The following is a 26711-nucleotide window of genomic DNA, read 5'->3' on the forward strand; positions in this document are numbered from 1 at the left end:
AAACGGTCAAACACAATGACACATCGTCTCTCTTTTCTTTGTTTTCGCAGCCCTGTTACAACCATTCCACAGTGGGTGCTGGCACGCACTCCTAGAACCTGCTCCTGGCCTGCGGCTCTCACGCCCATCCTTCCATAAAGGTTGAATGTTCCGGGCCAAAGGGGCTACCTTCCCTGAGTCTGTCCCACCCTCCGCCATCCAATGACTGCCAGCCGATGTGGGGCGGAGAGGCCCAGTCCCTTTCCCTCAGCAGGCTCAGCCCATTCCCTGGGATGTGGGTTTTCTGGGGCTGCTGCCGTGAGTTGCCACGAGCCAGGTGGCTTAAACCTCTAGCAGTGCACGCCCTCGTGGCTCTGGGGGCCGGAAGGCCAAACTTAAGGGTGTTAATAGGGCTGCGCTCCTTCCAAAAGCTGGGAGCAGGGGAGCGTCTTTCTTGCCTCTCCGGGTCTCGCGGGGCTCTCCGCATTCCTGGACTGGTGGCCGCACGCCTCCATCCCCTGTCTACGCCTCCGTGCGGGCTTCTCTCCGTGTGTCTCTTCTGTCTCTCACAAGGACCCCTTGTCATTGGATTTAGGGCACACCTGGAGAACCCAGGATGACCTCCAGATTCTTAACTTCATCACACCTGCAAAGACCCTTTTTCCAAAAAAGGTCACAGTCACAGGTTCCAGGAGTTAGGATGTGACACATCTTTTCAGGGGCCACCGTACACCCAACTAGACCTCAAGAGCCCAGGCCCAGGCCTGCCCAGCCAGTCTCCCCGGGGGAGGGTCAGAGCCCGCAGCGAAGGACCACAGGGGACTCTTCTGCCTCTGTTCCGGGGAAGGGCCCCCAAAGCTGTGTTGCCCTTGGCCTCCTGCGAGGCCTGCTCCCTGCAGCCACAAGTACCCTGAGTGAGTGTCCCAGCTCTCCCCCTGAGCCAGGGGTAAGTAGCTGAAGGCCTCTGGCTGCAGACCAAGGCTCTCCTGGCCAGGGCCTAGGGCCATTTGAAAACAAGAGATGCCCGAGCTCTGCTTTTGTGAGGAGGGGTACCGCTCAGAGGCAGAAAGGGTGCCCACCTCATACTCACTTCCCAGCCCCCCGCCCCGGCGGGGGGGGGGGGGCGGGGAGGGGGGTGTTAGGGGGGTGCTGGGTGGGTGAGACACGCAGTTCGCCGGTTCTTCCTCGTTGCTTTTCTTTGCCAGCCTCTTTCATAGTCCTGACCTCAAGTAACCCATTATCAGTGGAGCATGCGTCCGGAGTCAGCCCTGGATTCCAATCCTGGCTCTGCCACGTGGACGGTGACCTGTCGGAAAATGGAGAGCCCGGTGCCCAACCTGCAGCCCAGCTCAGTGGTCACGAAAGGGTCTGGGGGGCAGGGGCGGCAGATGGAAAACGGGTGCGGCTCTTTCCTTCATCTGTCTGCGCACGGACTTCCCCAAGGTCCCCCCTCAGTGCACCCCCTTTTCTCCTCTTTGCCCTCCTGGCTTAAGTGCGTTGGTCTCTTACTGGGTGCCCCCACAGCATCCCATGGATCCCAGATGGATGAACAGATGACTGGATGGACTCAAAACTCCCGAGGTCTGACCCACGGGAGGTGCTCGGCCAATGCCGCCCCTCCCCTGGCCCCTTGGCGGCGGGGGGGGGGGGGACACGGCGGGCCGGCCACTGCTACTCAAGTCCTGGAAGCAGCCCAGATGGGAAGCAGAAGTGCCCCGGGGTGCCCTGGCAATCAGGCCAGATCCCCCGTGGGGCGCGCTGGGACCGGCGCGGGGCCCAGCCGCCCTCCCGCTGCGACGCGCATGCTCCATGCCCCCCACCCGCCGCGCTTGGTTCCCACGCCGCCGCCACCGCCGCCGCTGCCGCCCCGGCCCCGCCCGCTCCCCGCCCACCTCCAGGCCCTGCTCCTGGCTCTAGACAGAGGAGGACGGACAGCCTCGCAGAACGCGCCTCCTGAGAGCGGCGCCCAGGTACCAGGTCGAGACCGGGCGGGGAATCCCGCCATCTCCTGGGGCCGCTGTCCCCGAGGGCTTCTCGGAGGCGGCAGCCTTGGCCTTGGGCTTGCCGGGGGCGGGGGTTAGGACCGACAGCCTGGCAGCGGCCCGCGGAGCCCCAGTATGCCGGCCTGGCAGGGCTGTGGCGGCCCAGAGCGGGACCCTGCGGAGGCGGGGGGGGGGGGGGGGCGTCTCGGCAGGCAGGTGGCCATGGGGCGAGGGAGAGGGCCCCTGGAAAGCAGCCTATGTTTATCGACTGCCATTCGCCTCTGATCCTGGAGCTGGCAAGGGAGCCCCCGGAAGGGTAAGTTTGGATTTTGCGCCCGTGTGTGTGTGTGTGTGTGTGTGTGTGCGCGCGCGCGCTGGGCAGGCCGGCAATTCGAGGTGGCGGCACTCCTGCTCAGGGGCACCTGGCGAACTCAGCAGGCACAGGCGGTAAGGGTCCCAGACGTGTCCTGGCCGCTAGCTATCAAGGGGGCGGGGGGCGGTGGTGCCCCCCCTTTGGTGAGACCGTTGGTGGTGAGGAGCTCCCCAGAAGAAGGTGTAAGAAGAGGAAGCCAGGGGTGGGATGGAGGGCCCGCAAGATCAAGAGAGGGAGGGAGCGAGCTGAGCGGGGAAGGAGCTCCCGCAGTCCTCCAGTCCCACAGATGTGTGCCTGGCAGCCCCTGCGGGCCAGGCCCCTGCAGGCATTGGCGATATGGCAGGGAAGAAAATGGCAAAACTCGCCCCACGTGGGTCCAGGCCTAGTGGCAGGGCGCACACGACAGGACAGCAAACATCTTAAATGAAGGATGCTAGAGTGTGTTCATCGGTGGTAAGTGCCCTGGGGAAACTAGAGCAGAGGGAAGGAGGTGAGGGGTTGGGTCGCAAGTCTGAGTAGATGAAGGTATTTCAGAAAACCTTGAAGGAGATGAGAGCGTGTACCGGGCGGAGGGAACAACCAGTGCAAAGGGCCTGAGGTATGAGTGGACTGGTGTGTGGCAGGGAATGCGCAGAGGACGGTGTGGCAGGGGCAGAGGGAGCAAGCAGGTGGGAGGGGGGCAGGGCGAGGCCAGGAGGGGCCACATGGGTCTACTCTGAGTCAGATGGGCACCCCGGGGAGGGCCGTGAGCAGGCAAGGACAGAACCCCATTAGGAGGTGGCCCTGTTTACCATCAGTTCAGCCTCTGCCCCGCCCCCGCCCCCCACCGCCCAGGACAGGGGAGACCCCAGTTGCAAGGCTGATCCTCAGATGATCCTTAGAGGGCTTTGTTGGGTGGAGCAGCGTGGAAGGCCCTGGGGTGACCTGCGGCCTCCCTAGGCCCAGGGCCCTGGGGCCGACCCACCCAGCGGGCTGCAAGCGCTGAGGTCCCCAGGGAAGGCTGCCGGAGCCAGGAGGAGGCAGCCGGGGTCTGGAAGTGCCAGGCCTCAGAGGAAGTCCGCCAGGAAGGAAGAAGCCTGACGGCAAGAGGCCTGGCGCCACTCCTCCTCACAGATGAAGAAGCCCCAGTTCCTGATCCCAGTTCCTGTGTGGGGTCGCCTCCTGCCTTTCCTGGAGTTTGTGTTCTGTGTTCTTTTCCTGGGGAAATAGCCCCATCTCCTGGTCTTCTGGAGGCACCAGCACGGAAGCCCACTGGCTGCCTCTTTTTTTTTTTTTTTTTTCTTTAATTTTGTTTAAATCTTTCTCTATTTTTGAGAGGGACAGAGAGCCACAGAGCGCAAGCAGGGGAGGGACACAGAGAGAGGGAGGCACAGAATCCCAAGCAGGCTCCTGGCTCCGAGCCGTCAGCACAGAGCCCGAGGCGGGGCTCGAACTCACGAACCGAACCGTGAGATCCTGACCTGAGCCCAAGTCGGAGGCTTAACCGACTGAGCCACCCGGGTGCCCCTCCCTTTTCATTTTGAACACCGGCAAGCAAACAAACAGACGAAATCGAGAGGACAGTCTAAGGCAGCGCAGGTGCCCACCCCCCGGGGCTAGCGGCGGCCTCCAGCTTGCCTTGTTTGCTTGTTTCTCTCTTTCTCGGTTTCTCCCTCCCTTTGTCCTTCTATCCTTCGCTCCCTGCTTTTCTCGCTCTCTCGCTCTCTCTTTCTCTCCCTCCTTTTCCCTTTCCTTTGTTTCTGCTGAAATAGTTTACAGGAAGCGTGCATACCATTTTCTCCCTACGTGCTTCAAGAAGGAAGGACATTTCCTCCCATGACCCAGGGCCGTTATCCATCCAACCCATGCCCGGCGCGGGCTCCTGCTGTCGTCTGAGAGCCTCTGCACAGTCACCCTCCAGGCCCCCACTGCCTTTGACTCCTCTTTCCTTCACGCCAGCATCTCATCAAGGACTTTGTTACACTTGACCATTGGCCGTCTGGTTATCTTTTCATCTGAAGCAGCCTCTCTCCCCGGCCTCGTCTTTTCCCCCTGGCGCTGAGACACGCAGGGGACCGGGAACAGCCCACCTTCTAGATTGGGCCGGTTGCTCCCTTGTAGCTAGTGTCTTTAAGTGGTCCCTCTGTCCCCAGTATCCTTTATAAACCGGGTGTGGGGGCACAAGGCTGCACTAGAATTGGGTCCAGCTTTGGCAAGAGCCTTGTGCCCTCCCTGGGGTGGCATCGTCACAGGAGGGCTGTCCGACCTGTGTCCAGCAGCCGTTCGCTTAGCTTTCTGTCTCGGGACCAGCGGTAAGCAGGGGAAGACATCTTGACATCGTGCGGCTATCCACGCCTCCGAGGCGTGTCACCCGGCGGTTTTCGCGTCCACTCCGCCTTAAGGGATTCTTTCCATCTGATTAATGTAAATGTCTTCATCAGACGCATGAGTTTATTTCTTCTGGGCTAGTGTTGGTTGACAGCTCGTCACTGGCGATAAGGGACCTTGCGGCAATTTAAATGCTCCGGGACCCCGTCCCCCCATCCTCTCTCCTGTAGCATGAATAAGCTGGAGTCACCCATGCAGCAAAAGCATCCTGGGCCCGCTCCCCACCAGCCACTGCCTGGCTCTTCCTCTTCCCCACCGGGGAATTGCACATTCTGGCCTCCAGCTGGGTGCGGAGCACATCCTTGGAGCAAACTTTCTTCGGCCCCGCTGTTTCCTGGCACTGAGAGCCGATGCGGAGGAATCAGACACTGCCCGCTCTGTCCCTGACAGACTCTTCCTGCCCTTGGTGTGAGCCCCCGCTGCCTCCTGTCCCCAAGGCACACACGTGGTCTCTCCCCTTTTGCACCCCCACCCCGGCCCCAGTCTCAGCCCCGGGACCGCCCGGCTTGGGCCCACCCAAGGGCCAGATATGAGCCATGCCCTTAGCCTGCTACCCTCTTTGCTGACCCGCAGCCTTCGGCTCTCAGCCTGAACGTGACTCCTTCAGAGAGCACCCCTCCCCTAGCTATCGTGGCTCCCTCCATAGCGCGTTTCGCTAGCCTGGTCTTCCTCTGTTCCTTGACACTGAGGTTGTTTACAGGTGGAGTGGTATGTGTGTGTTGGGAGTTTTTCTGTGAGGACCCTGACCTGAGAGGAAAAGGGGTCAGCAGTGGAGCTTCCGGGGATGGCTGGAAAGTCGGGGTGCAGGGGTCCTGCCCCCATGGGAAGAAAGGAATGAGAAAGAGGAAGCCAAGGCTCGCCGGAGGTGGGCAGGACTCCCTGTCTGGCGGCCCACCGCCCAGGTGAGGGGAGAGGGCGGCAGCTCGGTCTGGGAAAGTGTTATGGGTTGGATTGTGTCCCCCAAGAAAGATGTGTTCGAGTCTTGCGCGCCAGCAGCTGTGACTGGGACCTAACCTGGATGAGGTGGTGCTGGACTAGGGCGGGCCTCATCTCGCACTTGGCTTTTGCCAATCCCCTGAGCTTGTATGTACCCCCGCGATGGCAGCCATTCTCTTGAAGGCCGGACCCAAGGTGAGCGGGGCTGCCTGACCGTCTCCGTCCGCCCCCTCATCATGCCCCAGCCTCACAGCTCTGGCAACCCCGAGTCTCCCCTTAGCTGCTGAGTTCTCTGAGTCCCCACCCCCACCCCCACCCCATGTTTGGCTGCCGCCCGCCCATCCTGTGACCCATGGGGCTGAATTCCCCTGCAGCCCCAGGAATTTCTCACTTTAGGTGCCGGTATCGTTTGAAGACGTGCCCGTGTACTTCATCAAGACAGGATGGAAGCTTCTGGACCTCAGTCAAAGGATCCCCTCTACAAGAGAGTGTTGCTGGAGAACTACCGCCATTTGGTGTCACTGGGTAAGGACCTCACACCCACGTCCAGTCGCCGCTACTGGATCTCTGAACGGAATCGCTTGTTGGTTACCATAAGCCCGAGAATACGTGCATTGACCCGTAAGTGGTAACCGCACGGGCCCCCATCATAGTACTTTTGCATAGAAAGTCGTGGGTTGACTAGACCTCTTCTACCCAAAAGGTGGACGCACGTTATCCTTGAATGTGTATGTGCGCTCTTTGAGACTTCATTTATTTTTGTCAAGGCTGCACTGTACAGAGTTTAGCGGTTTCTGTTCCTTGAGCCAAGCCAGGCGAAGAGGCCCAGGAGAAGAAGAGCGTTTGGTTTTGCAGCCTGAATCAATCCAGAAAGGAGCTGGGGTGCCCCCCCCCCCACTGCGACTCACTGCAACCCACTGCGACTCACTGCGACCCACTGCCTGCGGGGCTGCAGGGGGCCTGTTTCCTCCATTTTTTGTCTCCAGATTTAAACTCTATAATCTAACCACACACAGGGAGACTACTTTCTTCCTCTTGGTTCTTTCTGACCCTCACTGGGCAGATGCAGGGTTCACAGCGCAGTTCCGGAATCGTCAGTCGATGCCACATGTCCCAGCAGCCTCCTGACCTCCCTGCAGGCCAAGGAATAACACCGTTATCCGGCTGGCCCCAGTCACCACCTACTTGGGGCTCCCCGTGCCCGCCTGGCCCCCATGCATCCAAAGTCCTTTGCTTCCTTAAAGGGACTCTGCCCTTTATCGGGACCTTCCCAGGGGCAATCTCTAGAGAGTTCTTTGTTCTCTGTTCTTGAAGATGCTGACGCCGGTCTGAGTTCAGGAGTGACTGATCTGCTTCGTTTCCATGGACCGGACTTTTAGCCTCCAAGCCTCACCTGGTCTCCTGGCTGGAGCAAGGGGACGAGCCCCAGGCAGCAGACATCCACGGGACTCGGGCTGCTGCGGGGGTGCGGACGGGTGAGTGAGGGCCGCGCAGCCGGCTCACTGAGCCTTTCGGCAAGAGCGGCCACCTGAGCAGGGCAGTGCGGCCACCTCGGGTGGGAAGTTCCCCTTTTGTGCCAGACTTTACTCTCCTGAGGAGTCCCTGTTGAGGTGCCAGATGGAGGGAGCGCCTCCTGCTGCGTCACATCAGTTCCGGTACTTCCAGCTAGTTCCCACCACTTCCCCTCTTGCCCTCCTGTCCGCTGACGGTCATCTTGCCTCTTCCCCCGCGTCCTCGTCTCCCCCATTCATTCCTTCTCGGCTTTGGTGTGAGGGTGAGAACAACAGACCCTAAACAGAGCTCCGGGGAGAGGGTGACACTGTTTGGTGTTCGCTGTCTCTGCAGGTGACGGGATAGAGAACAGGACGTTGACTTCAAAGCAGAAGCATTGCCCCCAAGAGCTCCCGAGGACTGACCCTCGGGCCGGTAACGAGAGCCAGGTGGCCCGGCCAACAGGGGAGACTGCTAATCGCACAGGGAAACATGCTCGTTCCCCACAGACGGGTTCCGGCAGGGATGACCAGCCCGGGGAGAGAGGTCAAGGCGGCTCCTCCGGTGAGGGAAGAGCGATGAGGCAGAGAAGACAGGACGGCGTGAGGCAGGATTAGGGTCTCAGGCCGCGGGGTGCGCCGGGCGCCGACAAGCGGCACCTGTGTCCGCAGTGTGGGAAATCCTTCAGTCGCAGCTCCAACCTACTCAAGCACCAGTGCACCCACAGCGGCCACAAGCCCTACACGTGCGGCTAGTGTCTCAAGGCCTTCAAGGGAGCGTCCCAGCTCATTCACCACCAGCGCGTCCACAGCGGGGAGAAGCCGTTCGCGTGCCAAGAGTGCGGGAAGGCCTTCGGAGGCGCTCCCCCCTCTTCAAGCGCTGGGCGACTTGCGGCGAGGGGCGGCCCTGCGGGTGTCCGCACTGCGGGAGGGTGTTCCGGAGCCGCTTGTCCCTCCCGGAGCACCGGCGCGCCCCGGGCGGCCAGCGCGGCCTAGCCTGTGAGGGGGCAGTGTGGCTCGGCGACCCCGCGGCAGCCGCGGGGGTGGGAAGCCCTCGGAGAAGAGCCACGGGGGAAAGGCGCCGGCCTGTTTGGGTGCGAGGGCCAGAAAGTCCGGGGACACCGCGAATGCGCGGCCACCGGCAGTACAGCCTGCTCGCCTGGGAGAGGGCCCGCTTTAAAGCCTGGGGCCTCCCGCTCCCCTGCCTTTGATCGCTGACGACACGACTGAAGCACAGAGACCTCAGAACAGATCCATGTTCTGTGCTGGAACTGCCCAGATCCCCCTACCCCACGCGGGTCAGCGCTGCGCTCCAGCAGGGCCCTGTCGTGGGCACAGCCGCCTCCGGTGAGGGACGAGTGGTCTCTCGTGTCGTGGGACCATCCGCTTCGCTCCAAGACTTCTTTGTGTTTCCAGATAAAAACACTAAAAGCACTTTAATCCTTTCAGAGCTCATAAACGGGGGCGGGGGGGGGGGGGGGTGGCGTGACGGAATTCTACAACTAGACTGTGGCCGGCCCGTGACATCACCTCAAATGCATCAAGAAACCGTCCGAAAACGGCCTTGGGCGAACACATTCGTGGACAGCTCACGCCCAGGTGTCAGGCTGCGGGAAGCGGTGTCTCCTCTCTAAGCCCGCAGCTCCACGGGAGGAAACGGGACACCCTGCCATCATGCTGACTGGTGGCCCGCTCTTTTTCCAGGCCCTCTGTCCCCGTGCCAGAGAGGCTCAGCCTTCTCCTTTGAGAAGCAGCCCCCGGGGCCCATCTTCTCGGAGCCCTGGGGCGGGGCAGGGGAGTCAGGGGACACTCTGGTCCCTCGCAGGAGCGGGCTCCGGGCAAGACCCCGCACGAGCTGGCCTGCTGCTATCCGTCTCCTCCCGCCCGGTGCCCCAGGCTCACCCTACTTACTGCCGTCTGCCTCCCACACCCCAGCAGCACAGACCAGCCTGGCCTCTCTGCCCCTCCTCCCCACCCTCAGTGCCTAAAGCTTCACACTTAGCTGCTCTCCCTCAAGTGGCCACCTCTTGTGGCTGGTGCCGATCAGGAACAAAACGAGACGGGCTACGAATTTGCACACAGCATGCCCAGTGATGGCTCTCTCATTGGACCTTCGTATGATATTTCTTACAATACTGCACGTTCACTTGCTTTCAGCATTTTTGTATTCGGGAGTAACGTAAGCTAGAGATTTCGGCCATATAAGGAAGGGTGTTGGTGAATCGCTCCTGAAATAAGAATCCCGCCAACCCTGTGAGAAGACCTCAGGCAGGAGAAAGAGACACCCGATGGGTGCGATGGGTGCGGTGGTGAGCCTGGCCCCTCTTCTCCCTCCTCCCCCTGAGCCCCACGGAAACAGGGCGGCCCCTTCAAATGGCACTTTCCTGCAGCCTCCTGCTGGCCAGGGGGTGGCGGCTGCTGGCAGGCTCTGCCCTCTTCTGTCCGCACCGTCCCCAGAGCCGGGTTCAGGAGTTCGGCCCCTGGGTGCTCTCAGCCCAGCGTCCTGGTTGGCTTGCCTCCTCCTTCCAGCCCCCTCCACTGCTGGGACCTCTGGCGGGCAACTGGTAGGTATGCTGAGCACCCCCTATGGGCCTCCGAGGATCGTGTGCGCCTTCCCTGCCACACAGTGAGAGGCTCAAAGCACCCTCAGGACAGTGTGGGGAAGATCTGGAAATACAGGATTTCTTCCGAGCATGCTTCTTGGAGCTCCAGTCACTAGGACGACTCCAGGAGCAAGAGATACAGATAGATAGAAACACATTGACATAGAAGTTTTATATAGCTATATTAGAATGATTTTTAGACACGACTTACGGAAAGTTCAAGAGTTCTTGCAACTTGCTTTTATCTCAGAGCCCCTTTCACAGGGTCTGTGTCCCCTTGTCCTTCGATTGCCTTCTGCTCTTTGTGTCACATTCATCTTTGTCGGCACCTCAGAAACATGAAGTATTAAGGCCACTGTCTTTGAAGTCCACGGACAGGACGTGTGGAAGCACGTGTTTTTATGAGGCACAATCTTTGCCAGGGCTGGGGTGGATTCAGGAAGCCAATCCCAGTGCAGAACAAGAGACAGTGGCGGGAGGCATTGGGATGACAACTGCCACGCGGTGGTGGGAACTAGAAAGAGATCAGATCCCGGGGCTCTGATGTCTGTTTCCATCACCGTAGTAAGTGAGCCGTCTCAACTCTGCAGGCCAGTCAGTAACTGGCTTCACTAAAGAAGAGTCATAGCCCCCGTGGAATGTCATCCCATGGGTTCTACTGGATGAGCCACCTTGATTTTGTGGTTTTCTTTCTAATGTGCTCTGAAATTGGGCTCCCACACAACTGAACGCAAAAGCTCACGCTACTGGAGGACATCCTGCCGGCTTTCCAGTCCCTTCCCCAAGAACTTCCCTGGACGTCGGCCCCGTCGCGCTTCTCGACTGGTGTGCTTCAGGGACGGCCCCGTAAGACACGGTGCCAGCGCACAGTGTGTCTGACGTTGAGACCACTCGCCCTGTGAAACTGTGCAGACTTTCCAAGAGCCATTTAAATGCTGTGGCGGTGCCTCCACGTAACTGGTGAATTGCCTCGACCGCATTCATTTACTTTGGGCGCGAACAAATGAGGGTCTAAGAGTGCCGGCCTTAAAGGAGCCCTCTCGTGCTGTAAAGTAACCAGATGGCAGTTGGGCTAAAGGTCCCAGGAAAAACTCTAAGTGTGGAATCGTGGGGGAAAGCCAAGACACTACGTTGGCGTGAAGGGAAGGCAGAAACCCTGCAGGGCGAAACACATGGGCATCAAGAGCTGCCACCCCCGGCCGGTGGGACACCGTGACTCAGATCAGGAAGGACAGAGTGACGCATCCTTCCCCCGAGAGACCCAGCTGTGTCTTCCCCCCAGTTGCTTCTTCAGGCAACATGGCGGCACGCACACTCACTCGGGTGGGTGCCCCGTCCAGCCCCGTGCGGGCCTGTATAGAAGGTGGCTCCACCTTCACCCTTCTGTGGTTTGCCTCGTGGCCTCCTGCTGTGGGGGGACTCCAGGGTGGACACCTGTCTGTACTATAGGCCCTGCAACCTCTCCATCTCCGTCTTCCCCCAGCCATGTTTGAGGTCCTCGGCCCTTTCCTCTGTCCTTTATCTCTGATGGTCATTGAGCCACCAGATCCCGTCCGCCCTCGATTATGGTTGCCCCAGCTGCGCCTGCCTGCGTGCGGCCGTGTTTGAGTTGCAAGGGCGGTCCTGCAGTTGTCACCTGACTGACGGCAGCATCCTTGTCTGGGGCTTTACGTAGGCCCGGGAACATAGATCTCTGCAAAACGGACCGTGTCTACAACCTTGCTCGGATTGTAGCTCGCGAGACTAGCTCTGCTTTGCGAAGCTGGCAGGTGCTCCAAAGAGATAGGGAAAGCTGTGTTCCCTGTGACTGTGTGGCTATAATCCCAGACTTGCCCCCAAGGGAGGGAAAAACAGGCCTGGGAAGGGGGCTCTCAGGATTGTGTTGCCATTGTCGCCAAACATCCTTAGCTTCTACGTGTTTGCTTTGCTCTCGCTCCCGAGGTTGGTTCTGCTGGTGTTATGGCAGCAGGGGCGCAGCAGGATGCCTATGGCATGGCTGATTCTCCGTGAACGTCTCAGGACGGGCCAGGACCTTCACTCCTTTCCTCAGCCGGAGGAGCACAGCAGGCTTTCAGGTGGGGATGCTACTACGTGTATGTCTTGTCGGGCGGCAGAGACAAGTGCGTCTTGAAGCCACGGCCAGAGCGAGCAGCAGGGGGGCTCTTGAAACGGGAAGGAGAGGTGGAGGGATTTCAGCCAGGGTAGGGGGAAGAAGAGGGGGCACATGGTGCGGTCAGGAACCCCCAAAAAGCAGAGGGATTTTGGTAGGACTGTTGGGGGGCAGATGGTCATGAGAAGCAGAGTGCAGAAAGCCTTGGATGCCAGACGAAGAACTTTCATCTCCACCTGCTTCCTGATGAGGAGTGATTTTTTTTTAACATCAAAGAATTATTCTAACATTGAGGAGGGGACGTTAGTGTATATCATAACCTCTAGAGCGCGTGACTTTGAAGGCTGGCCACCAAGTATACACACGACAGTCAGCCAGATGCTTCTGATGTTCATTAGGTGTTGACCCAGGACTCTTTGACGTGAGCACCTCAAATGACGTTCTCAGGAATTGCCACTTACTGTGGGCTCACTAGCTCATCCCCTCTCATGCTCCTACTGATGTGTCTATGACTTCACAACACAGGAACCCCCCCCCCCCCCCAGGATTTGCAGGTCACCGATTCATCTTTCTTTGACCGCCTCATGTAGAGGTATCATCCTGCGTGGGCCACAAGACCTGTTGAATGCTTGCTGGTGGACATTTGGTTTGTTTCCAGCCCGGGGCCATGACAAATAAAGCTGCTATGAGCACTTGAGTGCAGTTTGTGTGTGTGTGTGTGTGTATGTGTGTGGATATGTCTTCATTTGTCCTGAGCGTACGGCTAGCAGTGGGGGTAGGTCTTATGGTAACTCTACGTGTGACTTGCTGACAAGCCGCCAGACTAAGTTTTCCTAAACACCTGCCCCGTTTTACATCCCTACCAGCAGCGTCTGCGGGTTCTGGTTATGACACGTCGTCCTTAACGCTTATCTGTCCTCTTCATTCCAGCCGTCCTGGGGGGGGGGGGGAGGGGCGGGGGCAATGAAATGGTATTTAATTGTAGTTTTGATTTTTATTTCCCTCTTGGCTAATGATGTTGAGCGTCTTTTCCTGTCCTTCTGAGCCACTCATATATCTTCTTTGGTAAACGGTCTGTTCAAATCTTTTGCCCATTTTTTTTGTTTTTATTTTTTTATTTTTAAATTTTTTTTCAACGTTTTTATTTTTATTTTTGGGACAGAGAGAAACAGAGCATGAACGGGGGAGGGGCAGAGAGAGAGGGAGACACAGAATCGGAAACAGGCTCCAGGCTCCGAGCCATCAGCCCAGAGCCTGACGCGGGGCTCGAACTCACGGACCGCGAGATCATGACCTGGCTGAAGTCGGACGCTTAACCGACTGCGCCACCCAGGCGCCCCCTCTTTTGCCCATTTTTAATTGATTTGTTTGTCTTATCATTTAGTTGTAAGAGTTCTAGATACAAGTCCTTTGTCAGGTATGGTCTACAAATATTTTCTTCCAGACTGGGGCTTTGCATTTCTATTTTCATAACAGTGAGGGTTTGTTTTGGTTTTGTTTTTGTTTTTGTTTTTGTTTGTTTATTTTTTTTGAAGAGCAGAAGTTGGTTTATTTGACGAAGCCCAATGTCTGGATTTTTAAAATTTTATAGTTTGCACAGTTAAGAAGTCTCTACAAAACTCGACTCCGTACAATTTGATCCTGTTTTCTTGTAGAAGTTGTAGGGTTTTTGCTCCTACATTTAGGACTATGATCCATTTTGAGGTAATTTTTGTGTGTAGTGTCAGGTGAATTCACAATTTATTTATTGTTTCTATACAGAGATCCAGTTTCTCCAGCACTGTCTGTTGTAAAGATGATCTTTTCCCCAATTGAGTGGTCTTGACATCTTTTATATTTTTTTATTTTTTTTAACATTTCTTTATTATTGAGAGACAGACACAGAGCGTGAGCAGGGGAGGGGCAGAGAGAGGGGGAGACACAGAATCCGAAGCAGGCCCCGGGCTCTGAGCTGTCAGCACAGAGCCCGATGCGGGGCTGGAACTCACAGACTGTGAGATCATGACCTGAGCTGAAGTCGGACGCTTAACCGACTGAGCCACCCAGGCGCCCCAAATTGTCTGGACATCTTGCTTGAAAATCAATTGTGTGAAAGTCTACTTCTGGACTCATTGTGGTGCCCCATCAATTGGCTTGTCTATTTTTATGTTACTTTTTTTTTTTTTTGGTTACTGTCGCTTTATAAATAGTCTTGAAATCGGGTAATGTGAATCCTCTGATATGGTTCTTTTTCAGACTTGTTTTGTCTATCCTGTGTCTCACTTCTGCATGAGTTTTAGAATACCTTGTCCATTCCTGTGGGGGAGGGGGGGAGAAGCCTGCTGGGATTTTGATTGGGATTGCATCGAATGTATACATCCTTCTGGGGAGGACAGACATCTGAACACCCTGAGGCCTTCAGTCTGTGAACCTAACATAGCTCCTCATTCAGGGGCCTTCCCTCCTTCCTCTCGACAGCAGCTTGCGATTTCAATGTCCAAGCCCTGCACACGTGTTAGCATTTCTTGATTCCCACGTTGTTGCAAAGGCCCTATTTGTAAATAAGGTCGCATTCTGAGGTACTGGGGGCTAGGACCCCAACATATCTTTTGGGGGGACATGATCCACCTCATGGCATCACCCAGTATCCATTCCAGCCTTCTTCTCTGGGGATAAGATCCCAATTTTGTTCAGGGCATCAGTAGGCTCAGCCTCAAGTGACAGGTCATGACAATCCTGTATCCAGCTTTCCCCAGCCTCTCTTCCAGCTAAGGGGGGCGGGGGGCATGTGATCCGCTGTGACTGAGACTTAAGTGGAAGTCTGCTGGGAAAGTTTCTGGAAAAACTGTTGCTTTCTTGGTATAAGAGGACAGGTGTGGTTATCCTTGCCCTTTCCCCCTTCTGTCCTTGAATGTATATGTGATGGCTGGAGCTTCAGCAGCCATTTTGTGATCATGAGTCAGCACACATTTGTTCCTATGACGCCTTTGCGTAGCCCAGCCCATATTTGATAACAGCCTCAGCTATAATATAAAACAGAACTGTGCATCCCACGTTCGTGGTTCTGAGAACCCATTGTTCCAAGATTAAAAAAAAAAAAAAAACACCTTTCTGGCAAAGACTTCTAACAGGAAAACAAAATCAAATTGAAACAAGGACGTAAGAATCAAATTAATCTTTTGTCTTTTCTTTCAGTTAAAATATTCCTCGCTTAATATATAACTTATTTTCTCCCATATTCTGGCTAGTTCAGTGGGAACAAGGTGAAAGGAGGTGGAGAGAGAATGAGTCAGGCAGGCAGAGAAGAGGTGGGGAGAGAAAGAAACAGGAGGAAAGAGAAAAGCAAGGTTGAGGAGGAGAGTAGAGGATATCTCGGCTGTCTCCTCAGACTATGAGGGTGGGATGAAGAAATGAACAAATGCAGTGTATCAGGAAAGTGCCCACAAGTCCAGGTGACCACTGTGTGTTAAATACAGATTTTCTGTGTGTTGAATACAATCCAGGACTGTAAATGTCCTTTCTCTTCCTTGCGATTTTCTTCATAACATTCTCTGTTCTCCAGCTTACTTTTTTGTAAGAATGCAGTATATAATCCATGTAACATCCAAAATATATGTGTTCGTCGACTGTCTATGTTTTTTGGTGAGGCTTCTGGTCAACAGTCAGCTATTAGAAGTTAAGGTCTGAGGAGTCAAAGTTACACATGGATTTTCAGCTGTGCAGGCGGCCAGCACCCCTAACTCCCATGCTATTCGAGGATCATCTGTAATAGAAAACCTGACTGTGGTGATTAAATCCAAGTTTAATTTTCTTATGTAAGGAATCTGGAGGGTAGCTTGCTCGTTCAGCAGCAGGGCATTGGTGAGGCCCAGTATCTAATTAGCTTAGCTTTGCCTCGTGATCACAAAATAGCTGCTGAAGCTCCAGCCATCACATATACATTCAAGGACAGAAGGGGGAAAGGGCAAGGATAACCACACCTGTCCTCTTATACCAAGAAAGCAACAGTTTTTCCAGAAACTTTCCCAGCAGACTTCCACTTAAGTCCCAGTCACAAGTGGATCACATGCCCCCCGCCCCCCCCCTTAGCTGGAAGAGAGGCTGGGGAAAGCTGGATACAGGATTGTCATGACCTGTCACTTGAGGCTGAGCCTACTGATGCCCTGAACAAAACTGGGATCTTATCCCCAGAGAAGAAGGCTGGAATGGATACTGGGTGATGCCATGAGGTGGATCATGTCCCCCCAAAAGGTATGTTGGGGTCCTAGCCCCCAGTACCTCAGAATGCCACCTTATTTACAAATAGGGCCAGACACACTGAATGACTGAAGACCCAGATACGGGGAGAAAATGGCCGCATAAGGATGGAGGTAGAGACTGGAGCGACACGGCCACAAGCCAAAGAATTTCTGGGGCCTCTGGCAGCTGGAAGAGGTGAGGACTGATCCTCCTCTAGAGCCTGTGGAGGGTATGCAGTCCTGCTGACCCCTTCCTTTCTGCCGGTCCTGCCTGAGCGCCCTCCCACGTGGCTGCTGCCGAGGTGGGTGCCATCCTGACCCCAGACCCCGGGACACCAGCCCCACGGCCCTTTCCACTGTGGCCGACGCTGTTCTCGAAACTAGAGGGCACCCGGCTGGCCGCCTCGGTTTCCCAACTCTGCCCCCCTTGGGGATGGCTGCTTGCAGTTCCCTCTGTCACTAACCACCGGTCGTGTGGCGGGCCGTGCACCTCACTTTTCTTCCTGCGAAACTGAAGTTCTTTCACAGACACAGGTTGTGATAAAGGGGAAGAGAGCCTGCGTACTTTCAGTCAACGGATCGACACTGAGGCCACGGTGAGCAAGAGAACATCCCTGCCCTTGTAGAGCCGGCCTTCTCTCCAGGGACTGGGCTGCCGTGTGCAGGGTGGGGGTGGGCTGGAATACGGCCAGGAGCAGGGGAGAGACAGTGAGAGGTGGTGGAAATGGCGGCTCGGGAGAGTGGACATTGAAGCAGGGACCTGGTTGAGGGGGGTGTCTGGAAAAGCAGTCCGGGCGGAGGGCACAGGCAGTGCAAAGGTCCCGGGGCAGTGCGTTGGCCTCCTGGGGCTGCTGTAACCAGTACCACAAATCGGGTGGCTTAAAACAATAGATATTTAGTCTCTCACAGTCCTCACCTCTTCCACCTGCTGCCGGTCCCCTGCATTCCTTGGCTTGTGGCTACATCATTCTAATCCTTGCCTCCGATGTCACCTGGCCTTCTCTGTGTCTGTGTCCCTCCCCTTCTGTCTCTTATAAGGGCACTTGCCATTGGATTTAGGACCTGGGCAGGTGAGTCTGGCTGATCGCATCTCAAGATCATCTCAGATGTAACTGTATCTGCAAAGACCAAATAAGGTCATATTCACAGGGTCCAGGGATTAGGACGCGGGCGGACCTTGCGCATGGCCCCCGTTCGGCCCACCACGGATGGGAACATGCGTGTCGTGTTGTTCCGTGTGGCTGGAGCTCAAGGAGCCGGAAGAAAGGATGACGGAGGCCGTGCGAAGAGTACGTGCTCAACACGTAATCACCTTCCGGCCATGCTGCGCTGTCGCCGTTTACAGATGAAGGAAGCTGAGGCCAACCTGTTAGGTGACCCCGGCTGGTCACAGAGTTGGGGAACAGGGAGCGGAGGGGCAGGACCCGGCACCCAGGCCCTGCCCCTGCACAGCCCACGCCGGGTCCTTTCTCACCGCCATCCTGGGGCCCAGACCAGAGTAGGCACATGGCGGCGGGGGGGGGGGGGTCAATGCCTCGTTGCTCTTTGTCGGTGAGCAGGCTCTCCAGGTTCTCAACCTCTCAGGCACCGGAGGGCAAGGACGGTGCTCCATGTACCCCAGTTGTCGGGGTCTGAGAATAGGTTTCTAGCCGTCAACGTTTTCTGAAGTGGCCGGAAAGTCTGCGCCCAGCCCTGTACCAGCCGGCCTCCTCCTGCCCTCCTGCCGGGTGGGCCACCAGCCCTTCCCTGCCGCCATCACACCCGTCATCCTGCGCCAGTGGCCCCGCGCTTCCTGCCTTCTCTTCCCGGCCCGTGTGTCAGGCCCAGGGCAGCCAAACAAGCGCTTCCCCAGACTCCTAGTTTGGCCAGGTTGGTGGAGGTGAGAAGAGGCAGGGAGCCAGTAGGAGAGCTTGCTGGGGAGGGGACAACCCACCTAGGCATTTGAGAGGCCACGCACCGAGTGTGCGGGCAAGCTGACCCTGGCATCCGGCAGACAGCGGCCTCGCGAGCGTGTGAGCAGGGCCGTGTGCTGAAGGGCACTCCGAGCCTGCGGTCTACACCGTGAGGCTGCGCCCGGGGCGCCGCCTCGCTCAGCCTGCGCTGCTGGAAAGGCCAGTCAAATGCAAATGTGGCACGAGATTCCCCGTCGGGAGACCTTTCTCTTGTCCCTTCCTCAGAGCACCTGGGTGAGAACCCTAAATAAGCCTCTGGCCAGCCTTTCGGCCCAGGAAGGTTCTTCTTAAGGACCCCTTTGAAATGCAAACCCCGAGGAGAGTAGGCCCCTAGCGCCGGCTGCACTGAGAAAGCTGTCATTGTCCTTAGGATAAAGGGAATGCGAGGGCACAGAAGGCCCCCCTGACTACCAGGTGAACTGGCCGTCAGCTAGGACAGCGATCTTGAGAAGTGTGCAAGGTTTTGTACACTAATTATACCCCAATAAAGCTGGGATGAAAAATAAAATTTCATTTTAGGGGCGGCTGGGTGGCTCAGTCCGTTACGCATCCGACTTCGGCTCAGGTCATGATCTCACGGTCCGTGAGTTCGAGCCCCGTGTAGGGCTCTGTGCTGACAGCTCGGAGCCTGGAGCCTGCTTCGGATTCTGTGTGTCCCTCTTGCTCTCTACCCCTCCCCCACTCGTGCTCTGTCTCTCAAAAATAATAAACATTAAAAAATTAATGAAAACAACTTTTTTTCATTTTAAATTAAATTAAAAGAGACAAGCCCGGGGTGGCAGGTAGGAGACAAAAAATAAAGAGCAGGCTCCGAAAGGAAGCAAGGTAACACGTGAGTAAAGAAAACCTCGCTGAGGACACCAAGGCCCCTCGGCTGCTCCAGCCCAGACCCGGGAAGCAGGCGGTGCCTGGTGAACGTTGCTGGGCTCCCGGAGAGCGGGAACATCTCAGAAGCCTCCAAACAAAAGGGAGCGGCCACAGCAGAAGCGGATATAGGTGGGCCAGCTCCCCAGGCAACTCTAGAAGCCAGAGGCTGGGGAAGTGGCCTCAGCCAGGTGCACTGCAGCCTGCGAGCCCCACTCCCAGCCGAAGGCACCCACCGGGCAGGGGAAGGGGAGCAAAAATTCGGAAGCTGTCCTAGAGGCTATTATGCCCAGAATTCGTGATCCCCAAAGACCGCCAGGGAGCCGAGTCCGATGCAAAAGCAAAAGAGCCTTTATTTGAGCTAGCTCGAGCTCAATCCCCTACCTGCACCGACGCAGCAGTGAGATACCTGGGAGAGAGCGAGTTTCAAAAGGACAAAGGTTTTATTGGGGCCTAGGGGCAGTTGGTGAGGTAATGGCTGTGGCCTCAGCCGATTGGCTGGGGAAGGCTCGTGGCCTCGGCCGATTGGCTGGGGAAGGGTCGGAGTCCTGTTACCGCTGGGCGTGTTTTGATCGGGAAGTTTGAATGGGTGAGAGGGAGGTTACTCAAGGGGAGGAGGCGTGGTCAAGGTGAAGGACACAAAACAAGATGGAGTCGGCAGGCGTAGGCCCGCCCTTTCAGAGGCCTCGGGAAGCAGTGGCGGGCCATCGAACTGGGCAGTGCTGTCTCAGTGAGTGACAGAAGGCCCAGGGAACAAAGCCCGGAGAACAGGCATTGAGCTGCTTCGTTCTCTGGGTCACCTTGGCTAGGCTAGGGTACCCACTTTTTGGACAAACGTGACTGTAAACGTCACCGTGAAGGGATTGTTTCGGATGGATGGACACCGAAATCAGTAGATCCCGAGGAAAGCAGATCAGCCTCCATGGCTCTTTCCTGCGTCTCCGGCCTCCAAAATCGTGTGAGCCAGTTTCTTGTACTTATATCCCGCTGGTTCCGTTTCTCAGGAGAATCCTGACGGATACGGTCCTCGAGCCATAAGCACGAACACACAACAACTACACGCATAGAAACTGCAAGGCGGGCAGGCAGATGTCAATAACATGCCATCATAACAGCATATTTTCATATAATGGCCTAGAACGGGATCGATGCCATAGTCCAAAACAAGTCAAAACGGAAAGGAGTCAAATAGCACAATTGTCGAACGAGATTCTGGAGGAATATAGAAAAGTGCACATGTCTTAAGGAGACACACGTTGTCACAGTATGTGCAACTTGTTTTCAAAGTTATTTATACACCTGGCCCCTGTTATGGGTTGAGTGATGTCCCCTCCACGAAAACGACATGTCGGGGTCGTAACCCCCAGGACCTGTGGAGGGGACCTTATTTGGAGACGGGGTCTGCACAGAGATGATCAAGTTACCGTGCGGTCATTAGCGCGGGCCCCAATCCTGTAGGACTGGGTCCTCACGAAAAGGGGTAGTTTGGACACAGAGACATGCACACGGGGAGAAGGTCACGTGAAGATCAAGGCCGAGATCCGGTTGATGCTTCCACAGGCCGAGCAGCGCCGCAGATGGCTGGGAAGAGCCAGAAACCGGAGGAGAGGCCCGGAGCGGACTCTCCCTCGGAGTCGCCGGAAGGAGCCAACCCGGCCCACGCCCGGACCTCAGACTCCTCGTGAGCCAAGGAGTTTCTCTTGTGTGAGCCACTCAGCGTGTGGTGCTGTTACAGCTGCCCTACGAAACTCACACAGCCCCCCAACAACCTTAAGCAACACATCCTCAGACCACTATCCAATACAATTAGAAATACATAGTAAGAGATGGTCACAAAGGCTTGACAACTCAGAAATTAAGCTAAATTCTACTCTGGAAGCATCAGCTCAGGGAAAAAATGAAAGCGAAAGGAGAAACATTTGTAACACAAAGCAAAGAGGAATGTTTCATGGCAAACCACAGAGACACAGAAGATCTCACTGGCAGAAAAGTTAGTCTTTGGCCTTAGTTATTCAAGATAGAAGATGAGAAAGATATGCGTCTTCCCCTTAAGAAATTAGAAAAAAACAGAAGAAAAAGTAAACCCAAAGAAAATAGACAGATGGATTTAATAAAGATAGAAGTTGAAGCTAATGAAGCAGAAAACCAGAGGGAGAGAGAGAGAGAGAGAGAGAGAGAGAGACAGAGAGAGACAGAGACAGAGAGGATGATCAAAATCCTGGGGTTTTTTTCTTTGAAAAGCCCAACAAATGAGAAAGGAGAGATTGCTGCAAACACTGAAGAAACAGGAAGAATTATGGCATCGCGCCTGAACGCCTGGCAGAAACTGACTTTATAGACCCTGAAACAACGAAGACGTGCTTGTGATATTTGTAAGCAGAATCTAATGAGATCCACTCATGTAGAATCATAAGTACGCGTGTGTGAATGGGGCGCATCTAAGTATGTGGGGGGGCATCTTGAGGGGTGTGTTTGCATACCCGTGTGAGTCGGTGTGTGGGTGTGAATGGGGAGGAACGTGTGGTGGCGGGGTGCATGCGCAGGAGCTGAGGTGCAGAGAGCAGGGTCCCCACGATGCGACACTGCTCTCAGGGACAGGGATCCGCAATATGAATTTCTTTTCCACACACTCGTGTGCCCCGTATGAATCCCATACAAGGCCAAGCGTCGTTTAGAGAAAACACAAACAGCGGGTAGCTTCCCTGAAGAAACAATGGCAGGAGGGCCGGCCGTGTCCTGTCTCCAGCTTTCTGCTCGAGGCTCGAGGTTCGGCTCATGGTGGCCCACTTCACACTTTGCCCTCATCACCTTGTTTCCTGCACAAAGACAAGCTGAAAATGCTCCTGGCCTTGTTGTTTGGGTTCTCATCCCTCTGCATGGATAATTCCGTTTTCAATTGGCTTGCGTCGTTTCCCCAGGAATGCTCCTGGTCACAGATACATCCCTATTGGCAGACACTGATGTGGCTTCGAAGCCAGTGACACATCTTGATGACAGGCAGGTGGCTGGCCAGAGTGAGCTGGAGTAGTGGTGTTGTTTCTCTGGGTCTGTCCCCTTTCAAGCCGCGTAATTACTGTGAGTGCCCACCCCCCACAACCTGCTGTGTCTCAAACGCTCGCTGTCACTGTTCAGCTGGGTGCCGTGGTACGGATGTGCGGCTGAGGGACACTTGGGTTCTTTCCAGTCTGGGACTGCTGTGAATAAAGCCGCCATGAACCGTCACGTGCAAGTCTCTGTGTGGACACATAAGGTCATCTCTGTCGGGTAAGTAAATACCTAGGAATGGAATCACTGGGGCATTATGGGAGGTGCACGTCTCACATTTTAAGACACGGCCAAACTGTTTTCCAAAGTGCTTGCATCATCTTACATTGCCACCAGTTCTGCCACATCCTCGCCAGCACTTGGGATGGGCAGTTTTATATTTTAGCCATTCTAATAAACGCTAAACGTTCGGGAATTTGGGGAGCTGATTGGGAAACACCACCATTATTAGAAATGAAATTATATGAACTCCCACTCACATTATATTAAAAACAAAGGAGAACCTAAAACCCCATCACGTCTTATTTCGCTGCACTCTACTGTTATGGATGCATTGACATCCATTTGGCAGGGACGTACATTAACAGTACATTACGGTGAATCTCTTCCCAGCCCCACATTTGATGACGTCGTGTGGGTAACCTAGAATCGGCCATGGCAATCAGCATACACAACAAACCAGGGCTTGGTCCATTATTATTTGTTGATTGTGTAAACTCGAGCCTGTAGTCAGTACATTGTGACTAGCCAAAAAAAAAAAAAAAAAAAAAAAAAAAAAAGAGGAACTACTCTTCCAATAGCAGAAACTATTATCCAATTCAGCTTTGGTGCTCATGTCTCTGTTTCACTTCCTCTTACTCATTGAGATAAATGAAAATAGCAACCGACATTTACATGGGAACCACACTCGTTCACCAGCTGCAATCACGGTTTGGGTGTAGATACAAAAGTTCAGCAAAAGTCAATGAAGGGATTTGGTAAGCATGTTGCAAGATTTGTAAGGGATTTTGCAAAACTTTGGCCATATGGAACTTATAAATAGCATATTGTGCATTTTATTGTATATTTTGCGTGTGTGTAGTATTTTATTATTTGTAAATTGTGTGTTCACATTCTTCATATCGATAAAACTTATAATGAAGTTATTTATGTATGTACGTGTGTGTGTGTATATATATACACACACACACATACACACACACACACACACACACACACACACACATAGAGAGAGAGAGAGAGACAGAGAAACAGATATACCTACGTACACAGATACACGCATTCATGGGTTTACATTTTCTTCCCGGGAAAGCTGCTGTCACCCCCTTCTGAGCACATTGCTGCTTTCCAGCAGCAGCACGGCAGCCCTAGCCTGGCTGTGTGACACACGAGGCAGGACGTTCGGCCTGGCCCGCCAAGCATGGGCCTAAGGAGGGTGCCTGAGGCCAGGCCACCAAGAGGTCAGGGGAGGCCAGAGTGCTGAGACAGACGCATCTGGGCCCAGAGACCACTCTGGGGCAGCGGCAGTGGCCACTGACCAGGCTGTCACCTGGTCTGCGACAGACCCTGCCCACCCGGGCCTGGACTCGAGCCCCTCCTGACTTGCCCGGCGAGTGAGAAGGGAGCCTCGTGGCATCACCGCCTCTGCGAGTCGGTGGCCTGGAGCCTGGCCAGCTAGATAATGGACACGTGGATCTGCTTGGGCACCAGAGGACCTGAGCGTCCCTGGCTGCCTCAAGCCTGGTGGCGTCCCCTACTCTCAGCTTCTGCCTGGTGAAGGCTCTTGGACTGAGGACCCACTCAGGCCCGGCCTCGGGGCACCCTTCCAGGTGGGTGCCCATGGGGGCAGGGAGCCAACCAGCCTTCCTCGGGAAGTTCAATGGCACACAGACCACACTCCGCAACTAGCCCCCTACAGGTCTTTCCCTTACCACGTACCCTCCCCCACCCCCCCTATTCTGTCCTTGGCCGGGCCAGTGGCACTCCCTGCAATAGAGCCCCAAACCCACTGCTCCTCTCTCCCTCGGTTGCCAACCTCCCAGTCTGAGGCCTGCTTTAGTCCATCCTCCACAAAGCAGCCCGACAGGCACTGTGAAAACTTAAACCGGATTTTGCCCCTCTCCTGCCAACAACTGTCTGTGCCTCCTCATCGCCCTCAGGGTCAGTGCAGACGCCCCGGCCCCGGCAATGGGAATGACCCGACGGGGCCACTGCCTGTGTTCTGATGTCACCGTTCTTCTACCTTCCACGTTGCAGTGGCTCTAGTCACTCTGACCTAGTTAGAGTGTCCTGAATGGGCTCAAGGCTTCACTCAAGGGAGTCACGCGGGTGTGGCCGCCCCACCCACCCCACCCCTTCTCACCTGCTCTCCCTGTCTCCCGGACGTCCCGCCCCTGCCTTGCCCCATCGTTTGGTCACACAGGTGGGGCCCCCAAGGCAGGTTAGCTGGCTCCTCAAAGCCCAGCAGAAGCAGCTGCTGAGAAGCTGTCCTCCCCACAGGGCAGCCTCCTGGCCCTCCTCAGGCCAAGCCACAGGGGCCCAGGACAACCTCCTTCCTAGGTATCGCCCCCACTGCACCGGCCACCCCACCTCTGCTATGCACCCCCCCCCTGCTGCAGGCCCTCCTGGAGCTTGACCTGCACATATAAGGCCCCTTCTGCATACGTGTCTGTGTGCGAATGGGGGTGCTTCCCATCTTGTGTGCCCATCTTGTTTCATCCTGCTGTCACCTCGCAGGGCAGGGACAGGGGCTCCAGGAGAGGAAGGAGATGCCCAGGGCCCACAGGGGCGAGGACTGGAGCTGGCCTTTGCACCATCTCCCTCCCCAGCACAGACTCGGGACCAAGGCACATGTTCCTGAGGCCCCGTGCACTCATTTCTTGGGCTTCGGGGTGACAATGCAGGGAGGGGACGATAGGCCAGGCAGCAGCAGACCAGCCAGGGAGGAGGCCCACGGCCCCCACCTGTCAGTCACCCACCGGGTTCTCAGCAAGGAACGACCACAAGGAGGCGGCCCCAGGGGGCTCTGCTCTGGCCCCTGGCCCAGCTCCCTGCCTGCTCCCTCTAGGCAGGGTGGAGAGGGAAACTGGAGGTTCAACTGCTGAGTACTCGTCCATGTTTATTGAGAGGCCAGGTGAGGGGTGGCCAGCAGGGAGCTCTGGGGCTACAAGGCTGGGCAGGCCCGGGCAGGGAGAAAGCCCGGCAGGCGCGCAGGCCCAGGGACAGCCACCTCAGAGGATGGGGAGAGGGACAGTGGGACACCGGTCCGCTGCCGGCTCCGGGCCCCAGGGCCCGACTGAATGGTCAGAGCTGGCGCTGCCCATGGTGCTGGGGGCGGGCCTCACGCCCCTGGGCGGTGGCGTCACCGAGCCCCCGGCATTCAGGCTTCAATGCTCGGACGATCGGGTGGCTCGTACATGGGCTCGATGCGGGCCCAGCTCCGGGCCTGCTCGTCTGCCCAGCCGAGCAGCTCAGCGGCGCGGTGCAGGAAGACCATGAGCAGGGTATGTACGTCGCCCTCGGCTGAGTGGGCGGCACTCGGCTCGGCGTGGAAGTAGCGGCGGAAGAGGCTGCCCAGGCTGTAACCCTTAAAGCCCTGGGCCCGGGTGCCATGGCTGTGGGCGCGGTCCAGGCCCCGAAGCGCAGGCAGTGTATCCAGGCAGATGGTGTCCGGGGGCAGGTGGGCGCCCAGGCGCCGCAGCTCTGTGCACAGCAAGGGGAAGTCGTAATCGAAGCCATTATGGGCCACGAGGCAGACGGGGCCCTCCTGGCGGCTCAGGAAGGCCTGTAGAGTCCGCACGACAGAGCTGTCAAAGCCGGCCTTCCGGCACCGTGCCAGGCTGTCACTGCTCAAGCCGGTGATCTCGCTGGCCTTAGCGGTGAAAGGACGCTCTGGGCTCATGCACAGCGTGAGTTTGTCCAGGATCCGGGGCAGCACGGGGACACCAGACTCATCTCGGTCTGGGTTCTCCAGGGAGGAGCGGTGCACCGCGAACAGAGATATCTCGGCCACTTCGGGATCTATACTGGGGAGCCCAGTGGCTTCCAGGTCCAGGAAGACGAAAGTCTCGGCCCGGGGCACCTCGGACATGGTGATGTGCTCACGGGGACAGCAAAGCCTAAAGCTGCCAGAGCAAAAGGCAGAAAACCTGAAGGCCGAAGTGATGGGGATGCCTGGGCCCAGCCACACACAGCCGACCCCGTGGCCAATGCTCCAACCCCTTTGTCGACGGCGAGGCCTCCTAGGGCCTCACCACCCTCTCCATTCTGTGCCCCAGTCCCTCCCTGGCCATCATCACCACCACCAGCTAGTCAACGGCAAAAGGCAGGCCTGATGTGCCCGGATCCCGGCCCAGAGGCCTCTGCCGCCTGCCTCCAGGTACAGGAGACACAAAGTGAGCCACGTCCACGTCATCAGGGACCCGGGAGGTGCTAGCCCAGGATGGCATCTTCACTGAGACACCTTAGCGAGGAGCCTCAGGCACAGCACCCTGCGCCTGCAACCCTAGGGTCAGCTGTCGGGAAGCAGGCAGCCGAGCCTCCCTGGTTTGGCCTCCTCTGGCCTTCTCCCTTGCACACAGGTGCCTTCCCCAACCTGGTCACCTGCGTCTGGGCTCCCGGCAGCTGTCCTCACCAACCCTGCTGGCCGGCTTACCTGGGGCGGCTGCTCGCCGGCTTCTTGGGCTGCTGGGCACCTGTCTCCACACAGGCTGCTCCAGGCGGCCTTTAATCAGTGGCCACGGCCCGCCCCCAGCCGCCTGTTGGGCAACGAGGAGGCCTAAGGCCGCAGGACC

General features: G+C 56.5%; 2 protein-coding genes across 20 annotated transcripts; one reads left to right on the forward strand and one right to left on the reverse strand.

Annotated features, from left to right (window-relative positions):
* Positions 1-1229: 1229 nt before the first annotated feature.
* On the forward strand, positions 1230-12542 carry LOC105259692 (wiskott-Aldrich syndrome protein homolog). 19 transcript variants are annotated; one of them, XR_002739732.2, is made up of 5 exons: positions 1230-1949; positions 2255-2277; positions 6034-6162; positions 6952-7112; positions 7483-9278. XR_002739732.2 is itself a non-coding variant. In XM_023248800.2 (4 exons), the coding sequence occupies exons 1-4, from the start codon at positions 1230-1232 to the stop codon at positions 6786-6788; spliced, it is 960 nt and encodes a 319-aa protein (XP_023104568.2). In that variant the 3' UTR covers positions 6789-6942. The 19 variants fall into 19 exon arrangements, 5 of the variants coding, with proteins under 5 accessions (XP_023104568.2, XP_023104567.2, XP_023104571.2 ...); XR_002152850.3 differs by lacking the exons at positions 1230-1949; positions 2255-2277 and adding exons at positions 3749-5109; positions 12239-12542 and having other exon boundaries at positions 5402-6162; positions 7483-11805; XR_002152862.3 differs by lacking the exons at positions 1230-1949; positions 2255-2277 and adding exons at positions 3749-5109; positions 12386-12542 and having other exon boundaries at positions 5402-6162; positions 7483-11805.
* Positions 12543-25016: 12474 nt separating this feature from the next.
* On the reverse strand, positions 25017-26711 carry TREX2 (three prime repair exonuclease 2). The gene is made up of 2 exons (XM_006944101.5): positions 26573-26711; positions 25017-26042 (listed from the first exon to the last, which is right to left on the reverse strand). The coding sequence occupies exon 2, from the start codon at positions 26006-26008 to the stop codon at positions 25298-25300; it is 711 nt and encodes a 236-aa protein (XP_006944163.1). The 5' UTR covers positions 26009-26042; positions 26573-26711; the 3' UTR covers positions 25017-25297.

Source organism: Felis catus, chromosome X (assembly GCF_018350175.1).
Source record: "Felis catus isolate Fca126 chromosome X, F.catus_Fca126_mat1.0, whole genome shotgun sequence".
NCBI classification, from domain to species: domain Eukaryota; kingdom Metazoa; phylum Chordata; class Mammalia; order Carnivora; family Felidae; genus Felis; species Felis catus.

Bases quoted from the DNA above. Each gene is read 5' to 3' on its own strand.
- LOC105259692 (XM_023248799.2), top strand. From the start codon at position 1,230: ATGCGTCCGGAGTCAGCCCTGGATTCCAATCCTGGCTCTGCCACGTGG. The intron at 1,950-2,254 runs GTACCAGGTCGA...CTGATCCTGGAG, and splicing joins CTCCTGAGAGCGGCGCCCAG to CTGGCAAGGGAGCCCCCGGA. The intron at 6,163-6,776 runs GTAAGGACCTCA...ACCTCCCTGCAG, and splicing joins CCGCCATTTGGTGTCACTGG to GCCAAGGAATAACACCGTTA.
- TREX2 (XM_006944101.5), bottom strand. From the start codon at position 26,008: ATGTCCGAGGTGCCCCGGGCCGAGACTTTCGTCTTCCTGGACCTGGAA.